The 24,852-nt window shown below is 44.8% G+C and overlaps 1 protein-coding gene across 1 annotated transcript in view; it reads right to left on the bottom strand.

Moving 5' to 3' along the window:
- Positions 1-24,852, bottom strand: part of khdrbs3 (KH domain containing, RNA binding, signal transduction associated 3) — a 67,667-nt gene that overhangs the window by 5,396 nt on the left and 37,419 nt on the right. Inside the window, exons 4-7 of the mRNA XM_034545492.1 lie at positions 23,164-23,310; positions 22,296-22,435; positions 18,638-18,818; positions 9,834-9,916 (exon numbers count right to left, since the gene is read on the bottom strand). Of these exons, the coding sequence (XP_034401383.1) occupies positions 9,834-9,916; positions 18,638-18,818; positions 22,296-22,435; positions 23,164-23,310 (551 nt within the window). The remainder of the gene's footprint in view (positions 1-9,833; positions 9,917-18,637; positions 18,819-22,295; positions 22,436-23,163; positions 23,311-24,852) is intronic.

Here is a 24,852-nt window from a genome sequence, read left to right as displayed (position 1 = left end):
AACGGGACTACATATTACGCTCCAGTTACTGCAAATGGAGTAGCTATTTTTTTTTTTCTTTTTGCGGTGCGATCTTAAAAAGCTCAACTCGAGGTCTGAGAGGGTTGAGACACTGCGCTCCTCGATCAAATTACACCGCAGTTTGCAGCACTTCAGGAAATCAATCTCTACTAATTCCGTCTGCTCTCACTGAGCAGTATCTGCTTCATGAAAAGAGGCTGCGCAGTGATTACTTCTTTCAGTCATTAATATCGTCATATTCATTTCTTATTTGTTCCTTCCAAAAAGAAATTCAATGCCAAACTGGAGACGCACTTCTCAGTGTCACCTCTAATTCTGAAAGGTACTATTTTTTGTTTTTAAAGGGGTGCTACAATCACATGAAGTGTTACCAATACAGGTTTGAAGACACAGAAGGTAAGCTCGTAGATTCCATTCAACATTTTGCGCTCTCCATATTCCTTTTTGTATGACCTTCTTGGAAAAAAGAAACCTACAATTATTCATTATGCTAAATGCTGCAATTTAGCTGAATGATGAAGCTAAATGTGTCCGTTGCTGCCGTTAGCATAGATGTTGTCTGAGCTAGCATGCTGCTAGCACATGGGAGAAAAAACATAAATGAAAATGTGCGAGTATATTTTAGAAGAATTAGAAAATGTTAACCTAAACTTGAAAATGCCAATGACACCCTGTGCTATCGGAGTCCAGTCGGCAGGAAAACCGAAGAAAGGAACCATTTCTTTTGCATTTGCTCAGAGAAAGTACAACGAGCACCTCAATCATTTTAACACAAACCATGAACCACTTCACGTTAATACAATGTAAGTGACTCCAATTTTGTTCATGGTGCTTCCAGCACTGGAGATAATATGTAACTGTAATCTGTCTCTGTACAAATAGTGTTAATGTTGCTCTGGGTAATCCACAAAAAACACATTTCAGAGGGACTATTTCTTCAGCCGGAAGTCGTTCCAATAATGTATTTCACAGAACTTTGGTTTCTAGTTTTTTGAAAATGTAAATAATCATTTGTGTGATCCCCACATACAAAACTGTATTCACCTGCACTGTGTTGGCATTGAGACAGAAACAAAAACACGTTAACCGTTACATTTTCTGCATTGTTAAATACCAGTAAAAGAAAGTGAGAAAATATGTTTCCTTGTACTGTCGGCGAGCTTCCTTCTTGTGGCTGCCTTCCAATAACTGATAATGCCCCTTCAACAGCACCAACATGACCCACTTTGTGCTTTTTTTTATTTATTGTTTTCTGCACCAATTTCTTGGTAAGGATGAACAAGACAACATGGCCAATTGAGGACAGGGGGGGTGGAATCGCTTTAAGAGCACTGCGGCGGGCAGCTCAATGAGACATGAGAAAGATTTCTCCTGAGGCTCGAGCCCTAAGTCGGGCTAAGCATACATTTTACACAGTTCATAATTCAACCTGCAAACAATGCCAAGACGGCAGACGCAAACAAGACTTTGCTAGCCTCTGCCAGTGTCGTCTCCGGCCAGCTGCTACGGGCGGGAGGTTTCCAGTCGGCTCTCGCGGCGGAGGCGCCACTGTGCATCTGCCACGGGGTGTCAAATCGCTGCAATATCCTTGAAACCATTCACTGGCCAACAGAGACATGTGAAAGAAGAGGAGGGAGAGAGAGAGAGAGAGAGAGAGAGAGAGAGAGACATGGCAACTGGATGCATGTGTTGGCTCGTCATGTTGTGTACCCCGAGACAAGATCTGACAGGATGCTAAATAATTAGATTTCGCACAATGCCAAAATGCAGGTGTGTATTCGAGAGAGGTCGCCTTCAACATAAACATCAATCTTTAAAGAGTCAGAAAATCAATTTGCCACAATTCACAGGTGCTTGCAGACATATTGGGAAGCATGTGAAATATTGGGTATTCTCGGGCTTTCCCGTCCTGTTCATGTCATATTCGACGATAAAAATAAACAACAACATCCAAACAAGAGAAGCAAAGATGCTGCACAGCAACGTTAACACTATTTCAGAGGCTTGCTTACATTCTGCTGAAGGCGGTCATCATTTTTTTCCCCCACTGCATTCATTTTTACTGTTTAAAAAAAGAAGCATTTTGACTTAACTCTTGAGGTTTCTCTGGTGCTAACGGCAGAAAGGACCAATAATAGTACTTGGCTGTGCTGAGAGCTGCCACTGCAGACCTTCTCTTTTCACAAAAGAGAAAGAGTGCAACAAAAGCTGTTAGGCGCCTCTAATTTCTGAGGTGACATTTTATCAATATTGCTGCAAAACCTCTCTATGTAGTTACTTTCTCCTTTCAATTACAGAGACCGGTGAGTCTTGAGAGACACATCCAGAAGGTCAAAGATTCCAGTAAACTTCTGCTTTGTGCGGCCAAAAGTTGAGACAGCCCCCCAGTTGCCCTACAGCACATTGAACCATCAATCAGCACTCTGCAGTGCAGTGAGCGCTCCAACTGATGAAGAGCTTTCTTTATTAAATGCCGGTACACAGTACACATATTCGGTTTTAAAAGTACAGTACGATCACAGAAAGGATATGTTTTTTTTGGGCAATTTAAGTGGAGGAGCAGTTTGCTTTGTAGATCGTTATTATCCTCGCCAGGAGAATCATGCTCAACGCTCGTGTGTGCGCGACCGTTAGTGAGCGATTTTGCACCTCGGTGTCTGTCCAAGGCTAATCTAATCTAATATTTTGGGTGTCCAAGCCGCCATTGACCTCCTGCCGACTCAGCCCCCATGGCTGGTAGAGGCCGCTAGTGGCTTCTGGGGGATGTTTTAGGATACACTGAGCACCTCTCTCTTCTCTCTCTCCTTATGGATACATTTACATCTCTCCATTGCACCTTATTAACTCTGCTTCCTCCCCGGAGTCGTTGTGACTTCACGTCTCATAGGGTCCATTGGACCTGGAGGTGTCTGATGCCTGGTGAGCCGGCCTCCCATTGGCCCTGCTGATGCCCCGCCCCCCCTCCTCTCTACCTCCTTCTGTTTCATGGATTGGAGTTCCATTCATACATTGTCATATTCATGTAATGTGTTTATGTAACTTTGTAAATGCTGTTCATTCTGTACACATGACATCTATTGCTTCTGTCCATCCGGGGAGAGGGATCCTCCTCTGTTGCTCTCCTGAAGGTTTCTTCCCTTTTTTCCCTGTCAAAGGTTATTTTTGGGGAGTTTTTCCTGATCCGATGTGAGGTCAAAGGACAGGGATGTCGTATGTGTACAGATTGTAAAGCCCTCTGAGGCAAATTTGTAATTTGTGATATTGGGCTATACAAAATAAACTGAATTGAATTGAAAATACACGCTGCTTGTTTTTTTGTTTAAACATGGTAGTTTGATGTGGCTTGATGTGGGCCTACCCCACACAAAAAAAACTCTACCATCAAGTCACTGGCTTTATTTGAAGTTTCCAGGTTCCTTTATTTAAAGAAGAAAAAAAAGACATGTTGCCGAGTTCCAGGCAGCACGAGATAAAAGGAAACTTTAACCTCAAACATCCTTTTCCACTCCCTCGTACATTCTACATTCATCCTCGCTGACTCCAAGATCTCAGCGCTGCCTTGTCAGAAGCGCACAGCTGGTTGCACGAACGCGAACGCGAGCGTGAGCGCGGTTAGATCTCCGCTCCAGACGTAGCGCTGTCACAGGTGTGAAAATGCTTTGACTTTCTAAATAGGTCAGCTGCTGATTTGACATTCATAAGCAGAAGGCGTACGCTGGTTTGACGTCTCCCCCAAAACCTCAACTGGCCAAGAAAAAATCCGCCCTGCGTGGACCTCGAGAGGTCGTTAAAACGCAACCGATGAGCGTGCGTCTCTTTCATCGGGCGTCTTGATTCCAGACCTACTTTTCCACAGGTAGAGAGAGACCCGTGCCTCTCCAGCGTATCTGTCATCTCTGTAAATGCTTCGTCTTTAAGCACTGATGTCGCCGTTCCCGGGCAACACGAAACAGATGGCGGTGTTAAATCTGAATGATGTAGTACACGTCCCTCGTGGACTTTTGTTTTCTTACGTCCCCATTACTCTTCTAGTCCTCTGTGAGACATTTTATGAAACCTAGAAGTGCGTTACGAGGGGCTGCAGATGTAATAAGCCACAGCGCCGTGTTATTTTTTAGCCTATTTAATGCACATTGCACACTTTTAACTCAACTTATTGAGGGTGCAGTGTAGTTGAATGGGAACGTTGTAGGGGACAAGGTTGGACTGTGAATCCTTGAGCAAAGATACTTCCTTGTGTCACAATGTTTTTCATATTTAGTAGTAAAATGTGGATGAAACTGCGCCACTGAAGGCTCTGATTACACCGGCTCAGTGGTGATTTCTACAGACAACAATACAATAAAAATGGCTGGAGGGGCGTGGGGGTGTGGGGGGGGGGGGGGGCACCACTTCCCTTTTTCCAACCATTTAGTATGAAATGAAGCTCACATAATTTCAAATGGAAAGCCTTCTTATGGATGCACTGGTGATTGCTCAGTGTGTGATGGCTGATTGCAAAGCTATCTCCAATGCTGACCCCCTGCTGAAGAGTCACAAAAGAGGGAAAGAATGGCCTACAGCAAAGATTTAACTTTACAAATGAGTCTTCTCTCTGCTTTTGAACAGACCATTGATGTTACTTTTCCTCTTTTCCTTTTTTTTTTGAGTGGTTAGGGAACATAAAATCCTCCTTCAGGGAAAATACTGTCTCTTAGAAACATGTTTGGGTTGTTACACCGTGACACGCTCTCCGGGAATCTGTGAAATACATTATGTCTTATTGCAGGAACATTACACGTACAGCTTACAATACGCCATCTTTTGTCTCCAGACAGAGTGAGAGGTGTAAATCCCGCACTTCCTTCCCTCAGATGGTCTAATTCCTGCCACAGCACCTGTCACTCATCCTGACAAGCTGTCTACCTTTTAAAAAGAGCATCTAGGTACCCAGCGACGGTGAAGCACCGTAAGGCATTTCAGAGGCAGACAGCTAACACGAACCAATCTGTTCGAACACAACTTGGATATTCCCATTTTACTAAATGGGTGTTGTCTGCCACGGGGCCCCTCGACGCAACAAGCACCTCAAAGAAGAAGCAGTGACTGAGGGAGTGTCTTCAAACGCGTTAGCTGCAGGTGCACAGGACACAAAGACTTTTAGGGGCTTGTTGACACACAGCCTCACGGAGCTGCTCGCCTGGCTCTAGACTCCTAGTTCAAATAACACACACTGATGCAAGTTTGCAGGTCTAGAGCCGTGAGACCAGGCACGAGGAGATCTGGGGATTCATAAATGCAAAGCTGTTGAAAGAATGTGCTTTTGTCTGAATGTGCGTACAGGCAGATTCGGCATAGACAAAATAACCATTTTCAGTGTTGGATACAGAGGACCATCGCAATTAAACATGTATACATCAATTCATATATTATTTACATGTATTTTGGTAGTGTAAAAACGACTAACTAGCCCCAAGTTGTCCACTGAATAGACTAGAGGTGTGTGTGTGTGTTGCCGATGAGACTCCAGTAGTTTTGGGGTGCTTCTTTTAAGGAATCCATGAAATGAAACTTAGAAAGCCAGCCACTCTCCTCCTCCTCTTTTCCCCTCCGTGCCCGTCTCTTGTACTAAGATTTACAGCCATTCCTCAGGGGTGCGACTGCCCTTTAAAACCCTGTCACACAGCTACTCCTCGTGCCCTCGAGGCCTCCCGGATCCAGCCTACGACGTTAGCGTACCAAAGCGAGATGCGAGAGGGAAAAAGGTGCGAGGTGTCAGCAGCCGGCTGTCTCCGAGGTGTCGAGTATGAAATAACGCTTTGATCGCACACGGGCTGCGAGAGAGAGAGAGAGAGAGAGAGAGACGACCTCGCCGCGACCTCTTTCCGAGTGTCCAGCCAGGGCCGCCCGCGCCACAGGCTGTCCGATCCCTCTCATTTCACTACAGAGGCGTCACCTTCTCTCGCCTGCTGATGAAATGAAAAGACGCTCTCCACGCGAGCAGCGTCCTCGACCTCGGCGCTTGATTGGTGCCGGAGCGCTGCAGCTTTACCGAAAAGCTCTCTCCCGAGATGAAACTCTCAAAAAAGGTCGATGGCCCGATGCTCTGTGTTGTATAAACACACGGTAAGGGGGGCGCTGTGATCTAGGAGCTGGCGGACACGGCTGTCACGCCGAGGTAACGTTCCACCCGGTTCCACCGGGTTCCCCCGAGCGTCAGCTCTCTTCTGAAAACATACCAGGCTTTTTTTTTTTTTTAAAGTCTCAAGTCTTATGGTTGTGAGCGACTAATTCCCCTTTCAAATCTAATTAAGTCTAAACTACTCAATTCCGTGTGTCCCGTGTGACAGCATGTGTACAGTGTGGAGGACACGGGTTGTCTTGTCTCGCTTGTCAGTGGTTGCCGTGTTTCTCATTTATTGGCAAGTAATGGGAAGTGTTACATTTTGTAGCAGAGAAAATAAAGTGATAGAAGCATACAGTATAGATGTATATGCAATCAAGTAAAACGTTAAAATCAGTTTGTTCATATGCAATTAGAAGTTTTTCTTTGTAATAGTTGATAGTTGTACAGATTTTCACGGTTTTAAGGGCAACGCATACGATTCCCATTGCGACGCACTGATACATTTTTAATAAGCCAGCTCTGTGAACGGTGGACAGTTTGCAACCCCGACATATTTCTTCCAGGTAAAGGTCGTTCTCACAACAGACGACCTCTAATCTCACTCTCGATACCGACGCTTTTGTAGCCCCCCCCCTCTGCGTCCATCGTCGGGGTCGAGATGATACGCAAGAAGGATGACGAGTAGGAATGTGATCTTGTCGAGGTGTACGTTTACATTGTTTTTCCTGCTCACGCAGACGAGTCTTGGACATGCAGGAAAACAAGGTGAAACGAAGGATCTACCTTTTAATATTTGCATATATGTACTTTTTTTTTTTTTTTAAATACGTTTTTGCTGAGAAATCCTGCAGATACCCAGTTGCAGAGGGTCTTGCAAATCTTTGTTTGGTCAATTACGTGAATAAATTATCATAATCTTCTGCCGCTGAGGATCGTGAGAACAAACCCCATAATGACCTCGGGTAACTCAGCATAGCCAAATGTATTTCACGTGTTACGGAAATATATTTCGAGGTAATTAAAAGGTATCGGGGAATCCACCGATGCAGCATAACGATCTATTTAAGAGCAGATGCCTCTTTCTTTTTTTTTTTTAAACCTTCCTTTTCCCCCGTCCTGCTCACGAATGGCAGAGCCTGTTTCAGAGACTGTAAATTGTTCTGCTTGTTATCCTCCAGCAAACTGAGATCCTGCCACGCAGTCAGAGCTCCGATTGGTGACTGGGAGCTCCTCCAGGCCCGGAGAAACATTGTTAGGAGACTTCTCGTCACACACACACACACACACACACACACACACACACACACACACACACACACACACACACACACACACACACTCCCCTATGCAGCCGGGAACGGGGATATGACTTTCCTCGGGCATCAGGGGTGAAGATGACGCACCTTTGTCCATCCAGAAGCTAAGTAGGATTGCGGCCGTGAAGAGGACGCTATGGAGGGAAGGGATTATGTCGCAGTATCGAGTGCAGCGTAGTTTAAAAAAAAAAAAAAGAAGCAATAACTAAAGGTAATGACTGGATAATCCGTTTTACAATTACGGACGTCACTCCCCACGAAGGAGGTCGCAGGAGTAAACAAAGGGCAGACAAAGAGAACGCGGCAAACAATTACGTCTTAAGATTTATGGCCAAAATTCAATCAATTCAAGGTCGCTCAGATGACAGAAAATGCTGCACGAAGCTTACGCCGCCGTGCACATGCACAGAGTCCGCCCGCGGTATCAGTAACTTTTTTCAACTAAATCCAGGACACAGGACGCAATAATAAGAGAAGAAGTAAGTGAATCAGCTGTCTCTGGAGGCACAGGCGTCCATGTCTGGGCCCTATTAGCCGCTTTGTTTCCCACCAGATAACAGACACGAAAATCTCTTTTGAGTCGACCCAGCCTCCAGCCTTTATATGATGGACTCTTTTTGTGTCTGTGCTGCCCCCCCCCCCCCCCCCCCCCTCCATCAAAACAACCCCGCCCCCCCCCCACACACACACCATTATTCGAGAGGAAGCTTTTAAAACAAATAGCTGCAGATTCCTGAGGCGGACCTACCCCCCCCCTCACAACCACCAACACTGCAAGATACAACCCCTCAGTGTGTAAGAGAGGAAGGATGGGGAGGTGTGTGTGTGTGTGTGTGTGTGTGTGTGTGTGTGTGTGTGAGTGTGTGTGAGTGATCTGGCCCCTGCAAAAGAGATAGCACAAAAGATGGATGAAGCCCGGTTGACATACATCCTGACACCACGACAAAAGAAAACATCGACAAAAAGCCAAAGGACAGAATAATGTTCTTTCTCTTTACTATTTTTTTTTTCCCCTCCTCTTGTCTGTTTTCATTTTTTTGTCCCCCAGCTGCTGCCAATACAACCACTTTTTTTTTTTTTTTTTGACAGACTAAATATCGTAACAGTCACTTTTCCCTTTTGAAGTGGCACAGACGCACATAAAGGCGGCGCCTTGTGTGCTGATGAAAACCGGGCGCGACATCCAACAAACCGAAGAGAGAAAAGCCTTTGACATTGTCGAGCGTCATCGCTCCCCGGATATAAGAAATCAATATTTTAGCATTTAGCTGCGTAAGACTCTCTGTTAAATGAAGCGACGTTTCGCTACGGCTGTTTATTTTTTTTTCTCCCATTGGCATAAAAACACATGGAGCAAATATGCACCTTTTAAAAAGTGATTAAAACCAAGGATGCCGTGTTCAACGTAATGAGCCGGTACGTCGCCGAGTCCGCTTTGCTTATTGCTTTATTTTATTTCCAAAAAAAAAAAAAAATATTTAATTAGAGCTCTCTCTGCGCATCACGTCTTTTCAACTCTTTCTAAAAAAACGCGCCGCATCGTTTAAAAAAAAAAAAAAAAGAGTGGAATTCAAGATTAGAAGTTATCTTTCACGAGTCTTGAATCCTAAAAGACAACTCAGAGGTCAGTTAAAACATTTCACACTTCACAAACTACTTCATTAACACAGACTGTTCTGAAAATGGCTTTTGCACCATAATCCAGCTGTTCGCTAAATCTCGAGTTTACCTCACGTCCTCTTCCATTTACTTCAGCCCAATTGGCCCGACTGCAGCGGGGTTACTGCCCCTCTCTATGCTGCTCATACATTTGCGTTTTAGACGTTGAGAGACCAGTTTATTAGGTACACCTAGCTGAAGATGCATTCTCATGAAGCTCATAATGTTCAGTTCTTCGGGTTTCAGAGAGGTGTTGATTAAATGTTATATTCCTTTTGGAGAATGTTGTTTGTGCTGCTGTTGAGAGATGTGTGAAGGTGTTTCTGTTAATCAGCCCACCCTCAATGTGTTGGAAACGGGGTGTTATTACAATCTTTATGAAGGAGCATGTGCTCACGTTCAGTAACTGGAGCAGCATTGAAGCGCAAAGGCTAGTTAATCATGTGCTAACCTACTCTACTTGTGCTCCACAGGTTAGTACGTAGAAATGTAAAGTTTAAGACGGGGTAGAAATCTACTTCCATCCTCTCCGGGTAACGAGCGTTACTATGACGACCTCCAAATCCACAAAACAAGCCTGAACATGAAGGAAGTCTAAAAGCGTTGCGTTGAGAGTCACGATGCCATGCTGCGATTGGCCCGTCTGTGTTCAAGGGGGCGGGACTTGGCAAAGGGGTCACACAGCTTTAAAGAAATCGGAAGGGGGGGGGAGGGGGGGTTGCAGAACTTACTTCTGTCCTTGATTGCTGTAGTTGTTGTCGTACGATTCATATCCTTGGTCATCATAAGTCGTTCCGTAGTCTTCGTCATATTCCTGAAGCAACAGAGACAAAAAGTAACCCCGGTTAGATGTTGTGCTGTTCAAAATGTAGAGCGAAGAGGTTGAAGAGGCACGTGTTGGACCCTTGTAATTATTTAACCCAGCAGAGCAGCACTCGGCGGCCGTTCAATTATTGAAGAACAATTTTCAGCGTCATTTTTTTAGCGAAACCGTTGTATTCTAATTTTGACATTTCCTTCACTGTCTAGGAAACACGCTTACGAGGAAGTTTTTAACAACACATACGCAACGCGCCGAAGCCTTCGACGGGAGCGCAGATGTATGTCAAACTGTTGTCGACGTAACGCCCACCCCGCCCCCCTCCCCCTCCCCCTTTGTGCCGACTGATTTGAGATGTAAAGACTCTCGCTGTGGCGATGTTTCATCAGCACCTCAAAAAGGATGAGCCTTGAACATCTGTTTGTGCTCCAGCAATCTGCCTTCTCTCTCTCTCTCTCTCTCTCTCTCTCTCTCTCTCTCTCTCTCTCTCTCTCTCTCTCTCTTGCACTCCACCCGGGCTCCCGCCAAGAGGAACATCAAAGAGAACCAGCGCCGCACCCGTCCTAATTTGGGATAAATGGGATTTGTGTTCCACAAAAGGCGTCGACCCCTAACGACAAATCTCTCATCCCCCGCACACTTCTCGGGCTAATTCCATCTGGCCCCGCTCATCACGTCCATATTCTTATTAAAGGACCTAATTCCTGATTAGAAACATGCGTTTTCCAAATGACAGCATTTGGATTGATTTAAAAAAATCTTTTAATCCTCCAGAAAACTAAGGGTACAACTGAGTACAAGTAGAACTAGAGACCCGGATGTCGTGGTGCTTCATTGTTTCTGGGTAAAAAAAACACACGCCATGTGCTTTCTTACACCTGGCAGGTCATCGGGTGGCTTTTTAAGACTTGTTTGTATTTGCTTTGTTGTTTTGCGTGTGAGTGGGAGGTGTGTTTTTTTAAATTTTTTTATTGTGGAGGTCCATCCATTTGTCTACAGTGGCTCAGGGGGGGAATTGAAAGTCCCTCCTGGCATTTGTAATTCCACAGTTACAGGAGCTTTTCCAAAGTCAGCAATCCCCCCCATCCCCGATGCGAAGGACTAAGTTTAGTCAACAACTTGTACGCTCGAACATATTAAACCCCTCGGAAAGCTTTTCATATCGGTGGGAGCAGCGAGGACCAACAAAAACGCAATTTTCTCCAAAGGGATGTAATGAAAAGCACTTATTAACAGATCAAACTGTAGGCTTTGATTTGCTATTTCCAATCATAACATTTTTTACTGCCTAATGAAACATTAAGAGGGATTTGTGGAAAGAACAGACTTGACAAGGCAATCTAAAAGAAAACACTTCCTTTCAGGAAGGAACGTTGACATGGGTTTAAAAGAAATCTGGTAGTTTTCGCTTGTAGTCCTGGAATACTGAACATATAAGAAATAATGCACATTTTAATGCAATCTGTACAATAAAAACTACCAGTGGCAAGATTATATTGTTGTGTTTGAGGTCACTGCTCTGAAGGGTGGGCTAAGTAAACACAGTGCTATACATGCTATATCACTGGCCACCTACTGGGGCATTACATGTTTAAAGAAAAGTTTAATTCAATCATTATCATCACAATGTTCAAGGTGGAGCTTATAATTCTATATTCTCGACAGTTCGATGACAAATTGAATTTTGATTTTGTGAGTCAGAACTGAATCTGCAAGGTACCCACAGAGAGTAGAATAGTAAGTAGTAGTCTACTGTATTTACAGTATGGGCATCAGGTTACCGTCAGCTGCATTTTTATCTATGAATTGTTAATATTATTTCAAAAGTGTTGAACATAACCAACGCTACGTGAAGTGTTTGCTCAAAGGCACAGCTTCAGTCTTTGAAGCTGAACCAGCTTCCACGAAAAAAATAAATGCGTTGCGTTTGAAATTTAAATGTTTTTGTCGGAAACGCGACTGTTTTTTATCTCAAAAACTCCAGAGATCATCTATAATTCAATAGTCTTAAAAAAGTTGTCTCTATTATACCTATTGCAGGCTGGAATAAATGAGCGCGGTTATGAATATTGAATGATGAGAATCTCAACAGGAGCAAAACCAGCGTAGCCCCAGTTGTCAAGTGAAACATTTCCCTTTGCGCAGGAACACACGAGGAAGGTCACAATCTGTGCAAAGACATTGTCTTTTACCCATAAAATATATAAACCATAACTATATGCTCGCCGACAGTAAATGAGGCCGCCGAAGGGAAAAGGATAAGACGTGTTACGTTGCCCACACGGTTTAACATCTTTAACATGTATCTCGGTAACTTGGGTTTCAAAAGCTCATTCATGAAACATGACTTATGTTACAGGAAAACAATACAAGACAACGTATACATTATGCATGTACTGCATCTCTAAATAAAGTCAATCGACAGTTAGCAGCCTGACATTCAGGAACGTGTAAACGTCTCGGGACCAAACGTCTTGGTTGCATAATAGGATCATATTTGCCTTTTAGTGCCGAGTACTCAACGGTGTGTTGGCTGCACCGGTCTTATAAGACACTGATATCATGAACCTTTATCACATTTATTCAGATCAGTGATACGCATCTCAGTCCGCGGCAGAGATGACGACATCTCTCTCCTTCACCTTGAACGCGTTTCATTCCTACCATGGTTCAATTCATTCGAATTCCTTCTGCATAAGAAATAACAATGTGTTTTTGTGTATACATTTATTCATATATTCCTATTATCAAGGAATGTGTTGATGCAAATAACTTTTTTTATTGTTTTCCTCACCGATAGAAACCTGTAGCTCCGATACTCTTGAAGCATTTTATTATTGTTGAAAAGAAAATAATAATAGCTTTTTTCGGAACTGTAAAGTCCAGTAACTTTACCTTGTTGTGTTTTTCATTACTTTATGAAATTCATATTGTCCACATGATATAAATATAGCTGTTGGCCACGTGACCCGTCACACACTCGACAGAGAAGCCACGCTGGGTTTTTCTCCTATGGAATCTTTTGTTAAAGGGCTTTTTATCCAAAGTGCTGCAACAATTTACCCTTCATTCAGCCATTCGCACACACACACACTCGCATAACAATGGTGGAAAGCTACCGCTAAGCACTGGGCTAACCATCAGGAGCCACTGAGGCTCAGCGTCCAGACAACGGTCGGAAAGGAGTTTGTCAGGCACGATAAATTGAAAGTTGAAGATTAGAAAAAACGCATCCGACGCGAGGCCGATGTTATGAGCTTATTATGACAAAACATTTGAAGGTGGCAAGAAAGAAAGATTACAAATGAATAAATCTTCTGGGACCATGAATATCAAAAAAGGTAGCAAGGAAATGTGAAAATTAAGTTTTGGGGGGGGGGGGGGGGGACTGTTCTCTCGGTGGTTAAAAGACATTTCATTACAAGTAGCTGCAGCATCCATCTCACATTACCGACATCCCCCCTTGTTCAGAACCGATTTAAACCTGGACTAGATGCCCCGATTAGTTCTCGGCACCGGCCACGTGCCATTAGCGCTCAGTCCTCCTCGACGTCTCGAGGACGACTCTCTCAAGGTGCTGTCCGCTCACGTTGGACAACACCGCCTGGCATCAAGGGCCCGGATTAAACTTTTTATTTAACAACGGCATGTTATTGCCATATATTAGAGCCGCTATACTCTTATACTCTTTAATTGAGTTACAAGCTCGCTGAGAGCAGGAACATGCTCGGTTTATAAATCACACCGGCACATTTGGAAAATGGCTCTTTTCTTTGCTGTCTGACAAAAAAAACACCAAAAAAACCACAGCTTTAAAATGGAAAGCGAGCTGTGACGGTAGTGTGAGCGAAGCTATTATAATATCCGATGTGTTTGTATTGATATACCATTTACCCAAAATATCTCGGAGAGCACAATAGCGCGACGATGCTGCGACAGCGCTGTGTTTCCAACACTAAACGGGATTAGTGTGACAAGTGAGAGGTTGCAGGGGGGGGCAGAGGGGGAGGTTAGCAGCTCCTAAGTGAGTCTTTCATTTGTATGCCAGTGGATGGCTGAGAGGCGTGTTGTTAAAAGATAAGGACTGGCCTCCGAGGCCACAGAAGACTAACAAGAGGGCCTGGCACTGCATGTTACAACAGCGGCAATACCACAATACCAGCGTAACAGATAGCGTGCTACTGACACCCAGAGACGGCTTTCTTTTTTTTCTTTCTTCCCCCTTGCACACTGCGCTGAATCCAAATGAGTTCGCCGTCCTCCACATTATGAACTTTGTAGACGACCGCGAGGCGTTCCCAGCGTGGTCCGCGTATGCGCGGCAGCAACAACAAGGCGAGAAAATTAAGCAAATCAAAAGCAGGAGAAGAGCCACGTTTCTTCCGGATGACTTCGGGAGGATGCCATCTGGTTCGAAAGAAGAAGAAAAAAAGTCTCGCCTCGCATACTTTCTTTGCGATGAAAGCTAAATAAGACCCTGTGATGTTGTTAAAAGGAAAAACAAAAAGCAAAGGCAGTATCTGTAACCCTCGGTCGTCCGTCTTGCTCTCAAAAGAAATTCCCTCAAAAGCTCGGTGTCATTTATTTTGCTCGTCCTGCGAGCATTTTTCAGAACGCTGAACAGGCTGTAATGTGCTGGAGCTTCTTTTTTCTTTTTTTTTTTGTTCCTCTGCAGGGGTAAAAATAATACAAATAATACTCAAGCTATCAGATTGAGGATGCCAAAAAAAAAGTTGGCCCATGCATCAAGTTGAAGTATCACGAAACCTGTGCACACTTGACAAATGTCTTCGCTTTTCCTCAGTGTTACTTTACCACCTTTTTGTTTTTGATCCGGGGCTCAGTTTTTGAATAAAGCTTATTCCCACCTGTCAAGTGTTATCAGGGGGGATTCGTGTCATTAATGCACTGGAAAATGAAAATCGCCGTCGCCGCCTCCGATGCAGGGAGCTGCACTCGTCTTTTCTTGCTCATCCTGTGCAGAGTCACTGAGGCACGGGGGGGGGGGGAGAAAATGCAAAGCTCGCACATCCGAACAGTGGGTTCCAACATTTGCAGTAAGGTGGTTCCATGAAGGGATAATAATCAATAATTTAGCGTGTTAACATGCTAAAATCTTCAGATTAGCACTGAGTTGGAAGTATAGCCGAGGCTGAATGAAAATGCCATTCGTTTTGCAGACGTTTGCTCATCAACTAAAGTGTTGGAGTTAACATAGGACCTTAAATGTCAGGGGATCATTATAGTCATTATAATTCACCCTCTGCTTCCCCATGAATATCTGTACAAAGACCTTAAAGTATGTTCACTGTATAATTACAAATAAATTAAGCTCCTGATTCATCCTCTGGGTACCATGAATAGATGTACCACTTTTTTTATGGCAAATCACCGCTGAGCCAACAACCAACATTGCCATCTAATACTGCTGGGATGGCAAATATGAGAATACAATATGTACAGTGTGTGGCGTTCCACAGGGCTGTGTGCTGGGTCCTCTCCTCTACTCCCTGTGTACCCACAACTGCACGCCTGTACATGGTTCCAACACCATCATCACGTTCACAGACGACACAACGGTGCTCGGCCTCATCAACAACAACGATGAGTCGGCCTAAAGGGAGGAGGAGGCCCGGCAACTGGCGCTGTGGTGCGCCGACAACAACCTTGCCGTCAACACCGCAAAGACCAAGGAGATCATGGTGGACTTCAGAAAGACCAAACGTTTCACACACGCCCCCTTCCACATCAACGGAGGTTGAGCGTGTCTCCAGCTTCAGGTTTCTGGGTGTCCACATCTCCGAGGACCTCTCTTGGACCCTCAACACCTCAACCCTGGTCAAGAAGGTACACCAGCGTCTCTTCTTCCTGAGGAGACTGAAGAAGATCCACACCCCCAGCCACAGACTGTTTGCCCTCCTTCCCCCTCTGGGAGGCGCTACAGGAACCTTCATTCCAGGACCAGCAGGCTCAGGAACAGTTTCTTCCCCTCAGCGGTCAACACCCTCACCTCTGCACCACGCTGACAGCCCCCACCATCCCCCCTCCATCATCGCCAACCTCTCCCCACACCCTCCCCCAATCACACTTGCACCTTAATGTCTACATATAGACACTTGGACCTCAACTTTAATGTTTAAATAGTTACTGTTTATACATACTGTTTATATATATTTATACATATCCACTGTATATTATATCTGCATTGCACTGCTCTGGTCAGATGTTAACCAACATTTCGTTGTCTCAGTTCCTGTAATCTAAAGTTTAATCTGTATATATATATATATATATATATATATATATATATATATATATATATGTGTGTGTCTAATTTAGTGGAAATTACAGATGATTCACATTTTTCAGGAGAAGCAATTATTACAAATTGCAGGTTTTGTCCCCTGTGGATGGGTTTCAATCTTATCTTCGCGACTGGTCGTTGGATGCAGCTCCTTTATTACTATATCTGAAATACTTTCCCAATCATTACACCCAGTATAGATCAAAACTGCTACAAGGACAGCGGCACGGAGAACATGATTCAATTAACAATGCTTTCGCTCTCCAAAAGGGCTGGACATGCGGGGAGGGGGATGCTTCTTTTCTTAATGCGACGACACGAGAACGGATCACTGTATCCGGAGGATGGAACATAACCGATGCCAACCCACGTGCATCGCACATTTTTTGTGTCTTCTCACCCAGAAGACTTAAGCGTCTGTGTGAAGAAACAAACGCGCTTACATATAGCTCTAGAATTAACATGAAAGGGAAGTTCTGCTACTTTGATACCTCGGCAATGAGAAGGGGGGATTACATCATGTCTAATTGTTCTCCAATGGGATTAGCAGCAGGTAAGAAAAGAGCCTCTCAATGCACCTAATGAATTACACAAAATGAGATTTGGCTGCAATCACGGTAACCGTTCAAGACTGATGGGCCTGCCAGGACCAGATCCACGGGGTAATAGCATTTCTGGGTTGTTGTTTTTTTTTTTTTTTTTTTTTACTCGCTAACAATTGGATTCAGAGTCATACTGTGCACCCGATGCGTCATCGTGACAAATTCACCAGGAAGTAACCCGCTGCTTTTAACGTGAACAGGAGCGAGGAGGAAGACGACGAAGACGCCTCCAGCTGAACAAATGTTTTGGCCCGTGGGCAACGCCTCACAGCGAAGAGAGAGAACAATGGCAGCGTGCATGAGATTGAACGTTAAGCAGTGATGAATGAAGGCAACAACTGTAAAATATATATATATATATATATATATATATATATTAGAGAATCATTGATGAATACAAGAGCCTATTTGTCAGCGTGCCCGACGGAGAACACTTGTCCCCGGGATGGTGATGTATTCTGATGATACAGAGTCAAACTCATTCAGCCTCTAATTTGCAGCGATGTGGTTGGAATTTATCATCCGACAGATGTTGGGAGTCTTTTTTTTTTTTCTTCTTCTCCTTCTCCACCCGGATACACAGGTGCAGGGTGCAGGGGGGGGGGGGGGAAGGCGGGGTGCGGTTTACAACTGTGACAATGATGGGGAACAGCTGGTCCAGGAGTCATTCTCTACGACCTCCACGCATTTAAATTGCAACCTCTGAATAAACCTGTCAGATGTGGTTAGGTATGGGGCTGCCGGGGACAATTTTCCAACGCAGGGCCACCACCTCTCCTTCTATCTGCTAAATATGCGACGTGAATGCCGGAGAGTCCCGGGGGGGGGGGGGAACTTGGCTTGACGGTGCCGCTGGGGGACTCTCTTGGCAAACGTACAAAGAGTTCGACTCTAAGCCTAATATATTCATCTCTGGCAGCTGTTGATATTACACACACGGGTTGCAGGTGAGCTAAGAGACCAAATCACAAAAAGATTCACACTCCTGCTAACTCCTCGTGTCACGAGACACAGCACTAAATATGGATGTTTAAGCAGCTGTGCATATTTTGTGGACACCTTTAGTTCACCCATCTCGTGAAACGACATGTTTTCTCAAGAGCAACGGCACAAAGTGATGCCGCCCCAATGCAATGGAGATTGAACATTGAAATGAATACATTTAAGACAAGAACTCTGCTTGCTATCGTGGATATCTCAAACATCTTGCTCGGAGCCGTTTTCATTGATTTGATACATCGGTACATTGTTCTTCTACGCGTAGTCGGTGTCGTCCTGTAACACTAATGGGTGTGGTTTATACGGCAAGCCGTGTTCAATTGGGCAAATGTGGTATTTTCCTTGTGCAATTTCTGTGGTTTCAAAGCATCAAATTGGATAGCATTTCATATTGGAAGATAATGAATTGAATTGATGAATAAATAATAATTCAGTGCATTTTTTGCTAAATTTTGCAAGCCGAGCAAGATGTTGCCTCACACATGACGAGAGTGATCTCAGTCCCCAGCTGGTAGCTGATCGGTGGACCGTGGGGTACCCGGAGCTCAGGTATCGTCCAGCGCTGCTGCTGCAACAGCCCTGCGCTATCGATTTAGTCGTGGAAACGTATTGTTGACTCCTAATTGTATGTCTTGATACTGCGGGGTAATAAAGATGAACAGATTGTTTCGTCTGTAAGAACGCCACAAAAGAATGATGAATGGGTTCCCACAAGCCCCCGAAAACAAGTTCACTCTCTAGTATCCACTTCACAGTGAGATAAAAAAAAATCCTCACACCTGAAACACGGAAGTTTTGACGAATACTCACATATTCGCCATACGTGTCCTGAACTACGGGAGGAGCCGGCCGGTACCCGGCGGTCGGCGGGGCGCCTCTGGCCCTCTGAACGCCCCTCCCTCTGGAAGACGGAGCCCGGATGGGCGGGGCTCCTCTGGGTGCTGCTCCCCGGGGCACCGCTGCATGCAGTGGGGGAACTCCTCCTCGGGTCCTGAGGAAAAAGATGCAAACATCCGCACGGGGGTTTAGAGGAAAGAGCAGAAACTATTGACTTCAGGTCTGAATATGTGTACATGGATGGATCAGGTAACATACAGTATATCCTCTTTCTACACAACATGTTGATTTTAAAGCATTACAACACACTACTGCATGGATAGTGTTATATATATATATATATATATATATATATATATATATATATATATATATATATTTACGTGAATACGAGACGCCGATGCATCCCCGGGTCTTTACGGCGAGGCGCTGTAATTTATCATGTTTGGAGGCAAGCTGCCTCGTCTACTTTAACTCCAGCTCGCCAATAATATCCTGCGCGGTCCAGAGCGGCTGCAACCGCAGCGATGCATCCGTTACGTTCAGCGGGCCGGTTCAGCGTGTGTAGGTGGAGAGACGGAGGAAAAAGCGAGGGCGGAGGGCGAGTTTCCTCCAGTCGAGGAAAAAGAGTGAGTCACGTCCATTACTCAAAAAAAAAAAACACACGGCCATGTCTTATGGCTGAATTGCCAAGTAAAAAAAAAAAAAAAATGGATGATGGATGTCGAGGAGATTCTTTTTCACCGTGAATGTTGTTTTTTTTGGTGAGTTTGTGGGGTTTGATTGTGCCTTTTAATGTTTACGGTAAACGGGGCATAATTCCCATGAAGCCGGCGAGATCCGGATACGCGGCGCCGTCCAGATGAAATACCACCGTAACAACCGGAGTCTGTGTGGAAATCAAAGGCAGTCCGACCTTGTGGTTTGGTAATGTGTTGTTTGAGCTTTTTTTTTTTTTTTTGAGCCAGTCTTTCTGAGCCTCCTTTTAAAAGCAGTTAACTAGAAAAAAAAAAAGAAGAAGAAAAACAGGTTGCTCTCTCGGTGATTATCTCTCTTTTGCTTTCTCCGTTATCGTCTGGTGGAACATCACAGATTTGGGTCAGGAGGAGGGGAGAAAAAGGGAAGTCTCTCTTAATTTCCCGACTAAAAAAAAGGGGGGACGGACGGAGGATGTTTTACTTGATAGAAATTGGACCACCGTCAAGCGGTCGAGTCCTCTTTAACTTCTCCTCCGGCGCAAAGGGAAAAGACAAAAGAGGAATATGTGACGGCTGCAATGAGTCGATCCGGAGCGACAATCCAAAGGAATCACGTGAGAATATGTCGGATCAGATTCACACGCCGAATTATAATTAGCGTAATTTTAAAACGCGGTTGACGGTGTCGCCAGCGTCTCGGTGAACCTTGTTTCTCTTGAGAAATCTTGATGAAAGAAGTGTTTTCTTTTACAAACAAAAACAAACAAACACACAAACAAAAGGCTCTTTTGCGTTTGACGCGGAGAAACTTAAAAAGTTCTCTTAATGGCCGTGAGTATTTATTTATTTATTTTCTCTGTAGTCTTGTGAGGTCTCGGAGGAGCTGGAATGAGTTTGTGTTCACAGAGAGAGAGGAGATGGGAGAGAGAGAGAGAGAGCATCTCCTGGAGATCATTTGCATAAACATAAAGGCTTTTATGCAAATGTGACTTTGCATCACTGTGTACTACCAGACACTATTTACTATCATTTCTGTTTTTCTATTAAAGCTACTTGCTCCCTTAATGGCCCCTCCGACCTGTTTCGGCACACATGAATACTCGTCTCAGCTAAAATACGGCGGCGTAGAAAAAACTATAACATTCACCAAATGTAAACTGCCTAAATCACAGTGAGAGGAACAATAGTCCCTTTGCTCAGAAGCTCCATATTCAATTATGTCTCCTGAAACCAGATCAATCAGGAGGCGCTAGTTTAATGGCACCAGGTGCTGATGAGAAGTATATATATATATATATATATATTAGACACGCTCCACCTGTCTAATAACCAACTCAGTTGATCGTCTCTGGTCGAGACAACCGCCGCATTGTAATCCAGAGACGCTATTTCATACTGTACCTCATAATGTACCGTTCTCTCTTCTAAACTGCCTTCAAGTTTCCGTATTTTTTTTTTTTTCACGTGGATGCATTTTAAATCCGGCAGTCGGTCGTGGAAGTCGACACTCTGGTGTCTCTTCAGTCCCGTGATCCTTTTTTTATCGTAAAGGATTTCAGGCGAAAAAGCATAAACATTGGCTTTTTTTTGTATTCATTATTTCACGTTCAATTAGCAAGCTGGTGTCTTGACTGCAGTTTGAGGAAAATTACTGCACGGAGTTTTTTTTTCTCGAAGTGAACGCCGGTCGGCGGACGATAAACGACATCGCTGAACATGTGGAGCGGTGCAGCGGCGAGGAGAGAAAGGCGCCGCACTCCCAATTACGTTTCCAGGGAGACGGATAGAAACGGAAAGACCGATATTCCTTCCTTCCTTCCTATATGTTTATTTTTATTTTTTTTAAATCTCATCCACCGGTCTGAACGCCTCGATACACACAGACTGACGCAGGCTCACTGGAAACTTTATTGCGAAAACGTAATGCGCAACAAAAATGTAACATACATTTTAATAAGAGACGGGGAGCAGAGAACACTCTAGCCAGTGGGCCCCAGATAATGTGTTTAATCTTTTTAGTCTGATGTACCCTGGCCGACACCAGTGACTTATGGTTTGAACAAAAACAGCACCATAATGCACGGATGGCGCTTCGGCCCCCATGTGGGCAACAGAGAGGCTCGCTTCATTTGATGAAGTGAACAAGGAGAGATCGCTTCAGCTGGAGCAGCATCGGGATAATAGGCAAGGAGTAAAATATATATGAATGGATGGAAGCCAAGAGGTGTGGCTGGAGTGATCATGAAAGAGTGAGACAAGTCCCTCGGATTGAATCGTCTCCAAAAGCTGTGTCGACGGCTCCGCCAGCGTTACATCAGGTGTGTGTGTGTGTGTGTGTGTGTGTGTGTGTGTGTGTTTTTGGCAGTTGGGGTTTCTCTTGGCGCACGGAAAAGCAGCCCGGCGAGTTCAGCGGACGACGCCACTCTGAACGAAAAGCGTCGGTTTGTAGTCTCGTGCCAATCATCTGCGCTTTCTGCCTCTTTCTTCGTAGTTCCTGCTTCAGATTCGGCCCGAGGGGGGTGATTAAACAGGAACCCCCTTTGTTTGACTCAAGTTTTATTTAAATATCTCCCGTTCAAACTGTTTTCTATCAGCGTGAACATGTAGATTATGAATAAAACATATAAAACAGGTTGCCTTCGACCCATTCGACCGTATAGGTACGGTTTAAGTTAACTTGAGGGCCAACAAAACTTCTCGACGTCTAGTAAACAGAGTAAACCTGGCCCAGTTCTCGAGAAGCAAGACTTTAATGTGACGTCCATGTCTCGTATTCATAATCCCAACACAAAAGGATGGTGTTGTTGGGACCAGACAGACCATTACCTCTGAAGAATGCAACTGGATACTGTACAAATGCCGCCTTCCAGTAGCTCCTGAACTGTAAATAATACCACACTCACACACATGCACACACTTGGAGGCAGGTGTACCTCGGAGGCCCTGGAACAGGTGTCCCTCGTCCCCGGGCGGCGGCCTTGCCCCTCACCGATGGCACCTTGGCATCCTCCGAGCCGCCGTTCAGGTACGTGAGCTCCTGCAGCTGCGCCTGTCTGATCTCATCGTTGTAATCCTACACACACACACACACACACACACACACATGGAGAGAGAGAGAGAGGGGCGTTCACGCACAAACACACACACACACACACACACCGACAGCAACGGACTCGCTTTCAAATTACATCGCATCGAATTACCCGTCCTCTATCTCCAGGGCTCCAGCCCCGTGAATATTATAATTAATGCACTTTACAGTACCGCCCTGACCGCCTGCTCCTGGGGGCTGCGGGAAGAAAAAAAAACGACAACAAAAAAAAAACCGACACATTTCACATCGCCGCCGTTAATAAATCCTCGCGACCCCATTTGCCGTCATCTTCTCACAGAGTTGCTTCATCCCACTAAATTAACGTGCGGATATAGGTCTTAATCATACATTTAAAAACCACGATGTGATTGTCACGTGTCCGCTCTATCCATAAATATGTTTTATGGGAACGGTGGGAAGATGTAATGCGGAAGAGGGGTTGGGGGGGGGGGGGGGGGGGGGGGGCATGCTGATAATTAATGGGGAGATGTAAATCATCATAGCTCTGAGTACTGTAGAGATCATCCATAATGAATGGGGGGAGAGTAAAGAAGCTCCCTGCTGCATGCTGCTGCCAAGGAGAGGTTGGCCCATGCAGGAATCCTCTCCTGCGCTCTTTTATTCCTGTTGTACCCTTGACTTCCCTGTGTGTGTGTGTGTGTGTGTGTGTGTGTGTGTGTGTGTGTGTGTGTGTGTGGAGAACCTACGGGTATCAGAAACTTCTTGATCTCCTCCAGAGCGTGACCCATCCTGGCGTAGGCCTCGGCCGGCGGGGCGAACACCTCGATGAGGACGTGCAGGTCTTCGCTCAGGTGCTGATATTTGGCCTCTCCGCTCTGCCGTAGCTCTTCTTCCTGATGGTACGGAGGAGAAGGGGAAACAAAAAAAGGATTAAAATACAAAAGTTTGCCCTCGCGTATCCTCTGTCGAGGGAACGAGCAGTGGGGTTGAGCTGTCGCAGTCGGCAACATTCATCTTGGTTTTTTTGGGTGGTATTTTGTCGAGGATTCACTGCAGGGAGTTTTCACACAATGAGGTTTTGATGCCTTCGATGCTGGAGAGGTACATAACTATATTTATGTATATATTGGCAAACAGGCAACCCCCTCCCCCCCCCCCCCACACACACACACACACACTATCTTTTCACCGCGGCTGTCACATTTCACCGGTTGCCTTTTTGTCGTCACACAGCTGCCTGTCCTTGTAACAAGTGCACGGATAAGAGGACGAGCTCTCGTAAAATTAAGAGAGTCTTACTGTTGCGGAAGACATGTTTATATTAGCTGTCAAGAGTCGACTAATGTAGCAAATTACTTTAATTAATTATCTACAACAGAAAAAAGAAAATATATATATATATAGCAACTGAAAGTCTCGATATTAGACGCCCTTAGAGGTGAGTCCTGGGAAATGAAGTGCGCAAAGACCTCGGCAATCACCTCGATGCACCAAAGGGACTAATTAAAAAAGTAAGGATCGCAAGGATTATTAAATAATTTAAAAAAAGATAATAATCTTAAATTAGATGGTATCCAATGCAAACCTCCTAGAAACACGTACATATGCACTACGACTGTAATTTGCTCTCGCCAAAGACATTTTGGGGAGAGCATTTGGAATGGATACAGATGGCGTGTCGAGGATTGACCCCCTCTGACCTTTGCACCGCCAGCATGTCAACAATGTCACTTCATCAGTGGAACATCTCTCCATCCATCCATGAGGCTGATGTCGGTCCAGTCGTTCATGTCCCTCGGGGGATGAACCGTAATGCCTTTGCTAAACCCCTGATGCTCAACTCTCGGAGCTGTTGGATGGATTATTGATGCGATTTAGTTTTGATATTCTCAGGGACGCGGTCGACATGTGACTTTGTATCTGGCTCCACGATTGGTCCAATTTGAAACCATCTGACACGTTGGTTCTTCTTTACTCTGATTACGGCCTCGTAGATCCACCATCAGGCTGACGGGAACCTCATCAAAATGACAAATGTCAACAACAACAAGGGGATGAATTTTAATGACATGCCGGTAAAAAAGGTTCCATGACAACCGATCCAGCAAGTTATTTCAGTCTGAACCAAAGTGGAGAACATGGACTACAAACTACTTTTTACCCTTCTTTCTTACTTGCTTCCTTATTTCTTTCTTCCTTCCATGCTTCTTCCTTGCTTCTTTCTTTCTTCTTTCTTCCTTCCTTGCTTCTTTCTTCCTTCCTTCCTTCTTTCTTCCTTGCTTATTTCTTTTTTCTTTCTTCCTTTCTCCTTCCTTGCTTCTTTCTTCCTTCCCCCTTCCTTGCTTCTTTCTTCCTTCCTTGCTTCTTCCTTCCTTCTTTCTTCCTTGCTTCTTTCTTTCTTCCTTGCTTCATTCTTTCTTCTTTCCTTCCTTTCT

Source organism: Cyclopterus lumpus, chromosome 11 (assembly GCF_009769545.1).
Source record: "Cyclopterus lumpus isolate fCycLum1 chromosome 11, fCycLum1.pri, whole genome shotgun sequence".
NCBI lineage: Eukaryota > Metazoa > Chordata > Actinopteri > Perciformes > Cyclopteridae > Cyclopterus > Cyclopterus lumpus.
This window is presented reverse-complemented; position numbering and strand designations above follow the sequence as displayed.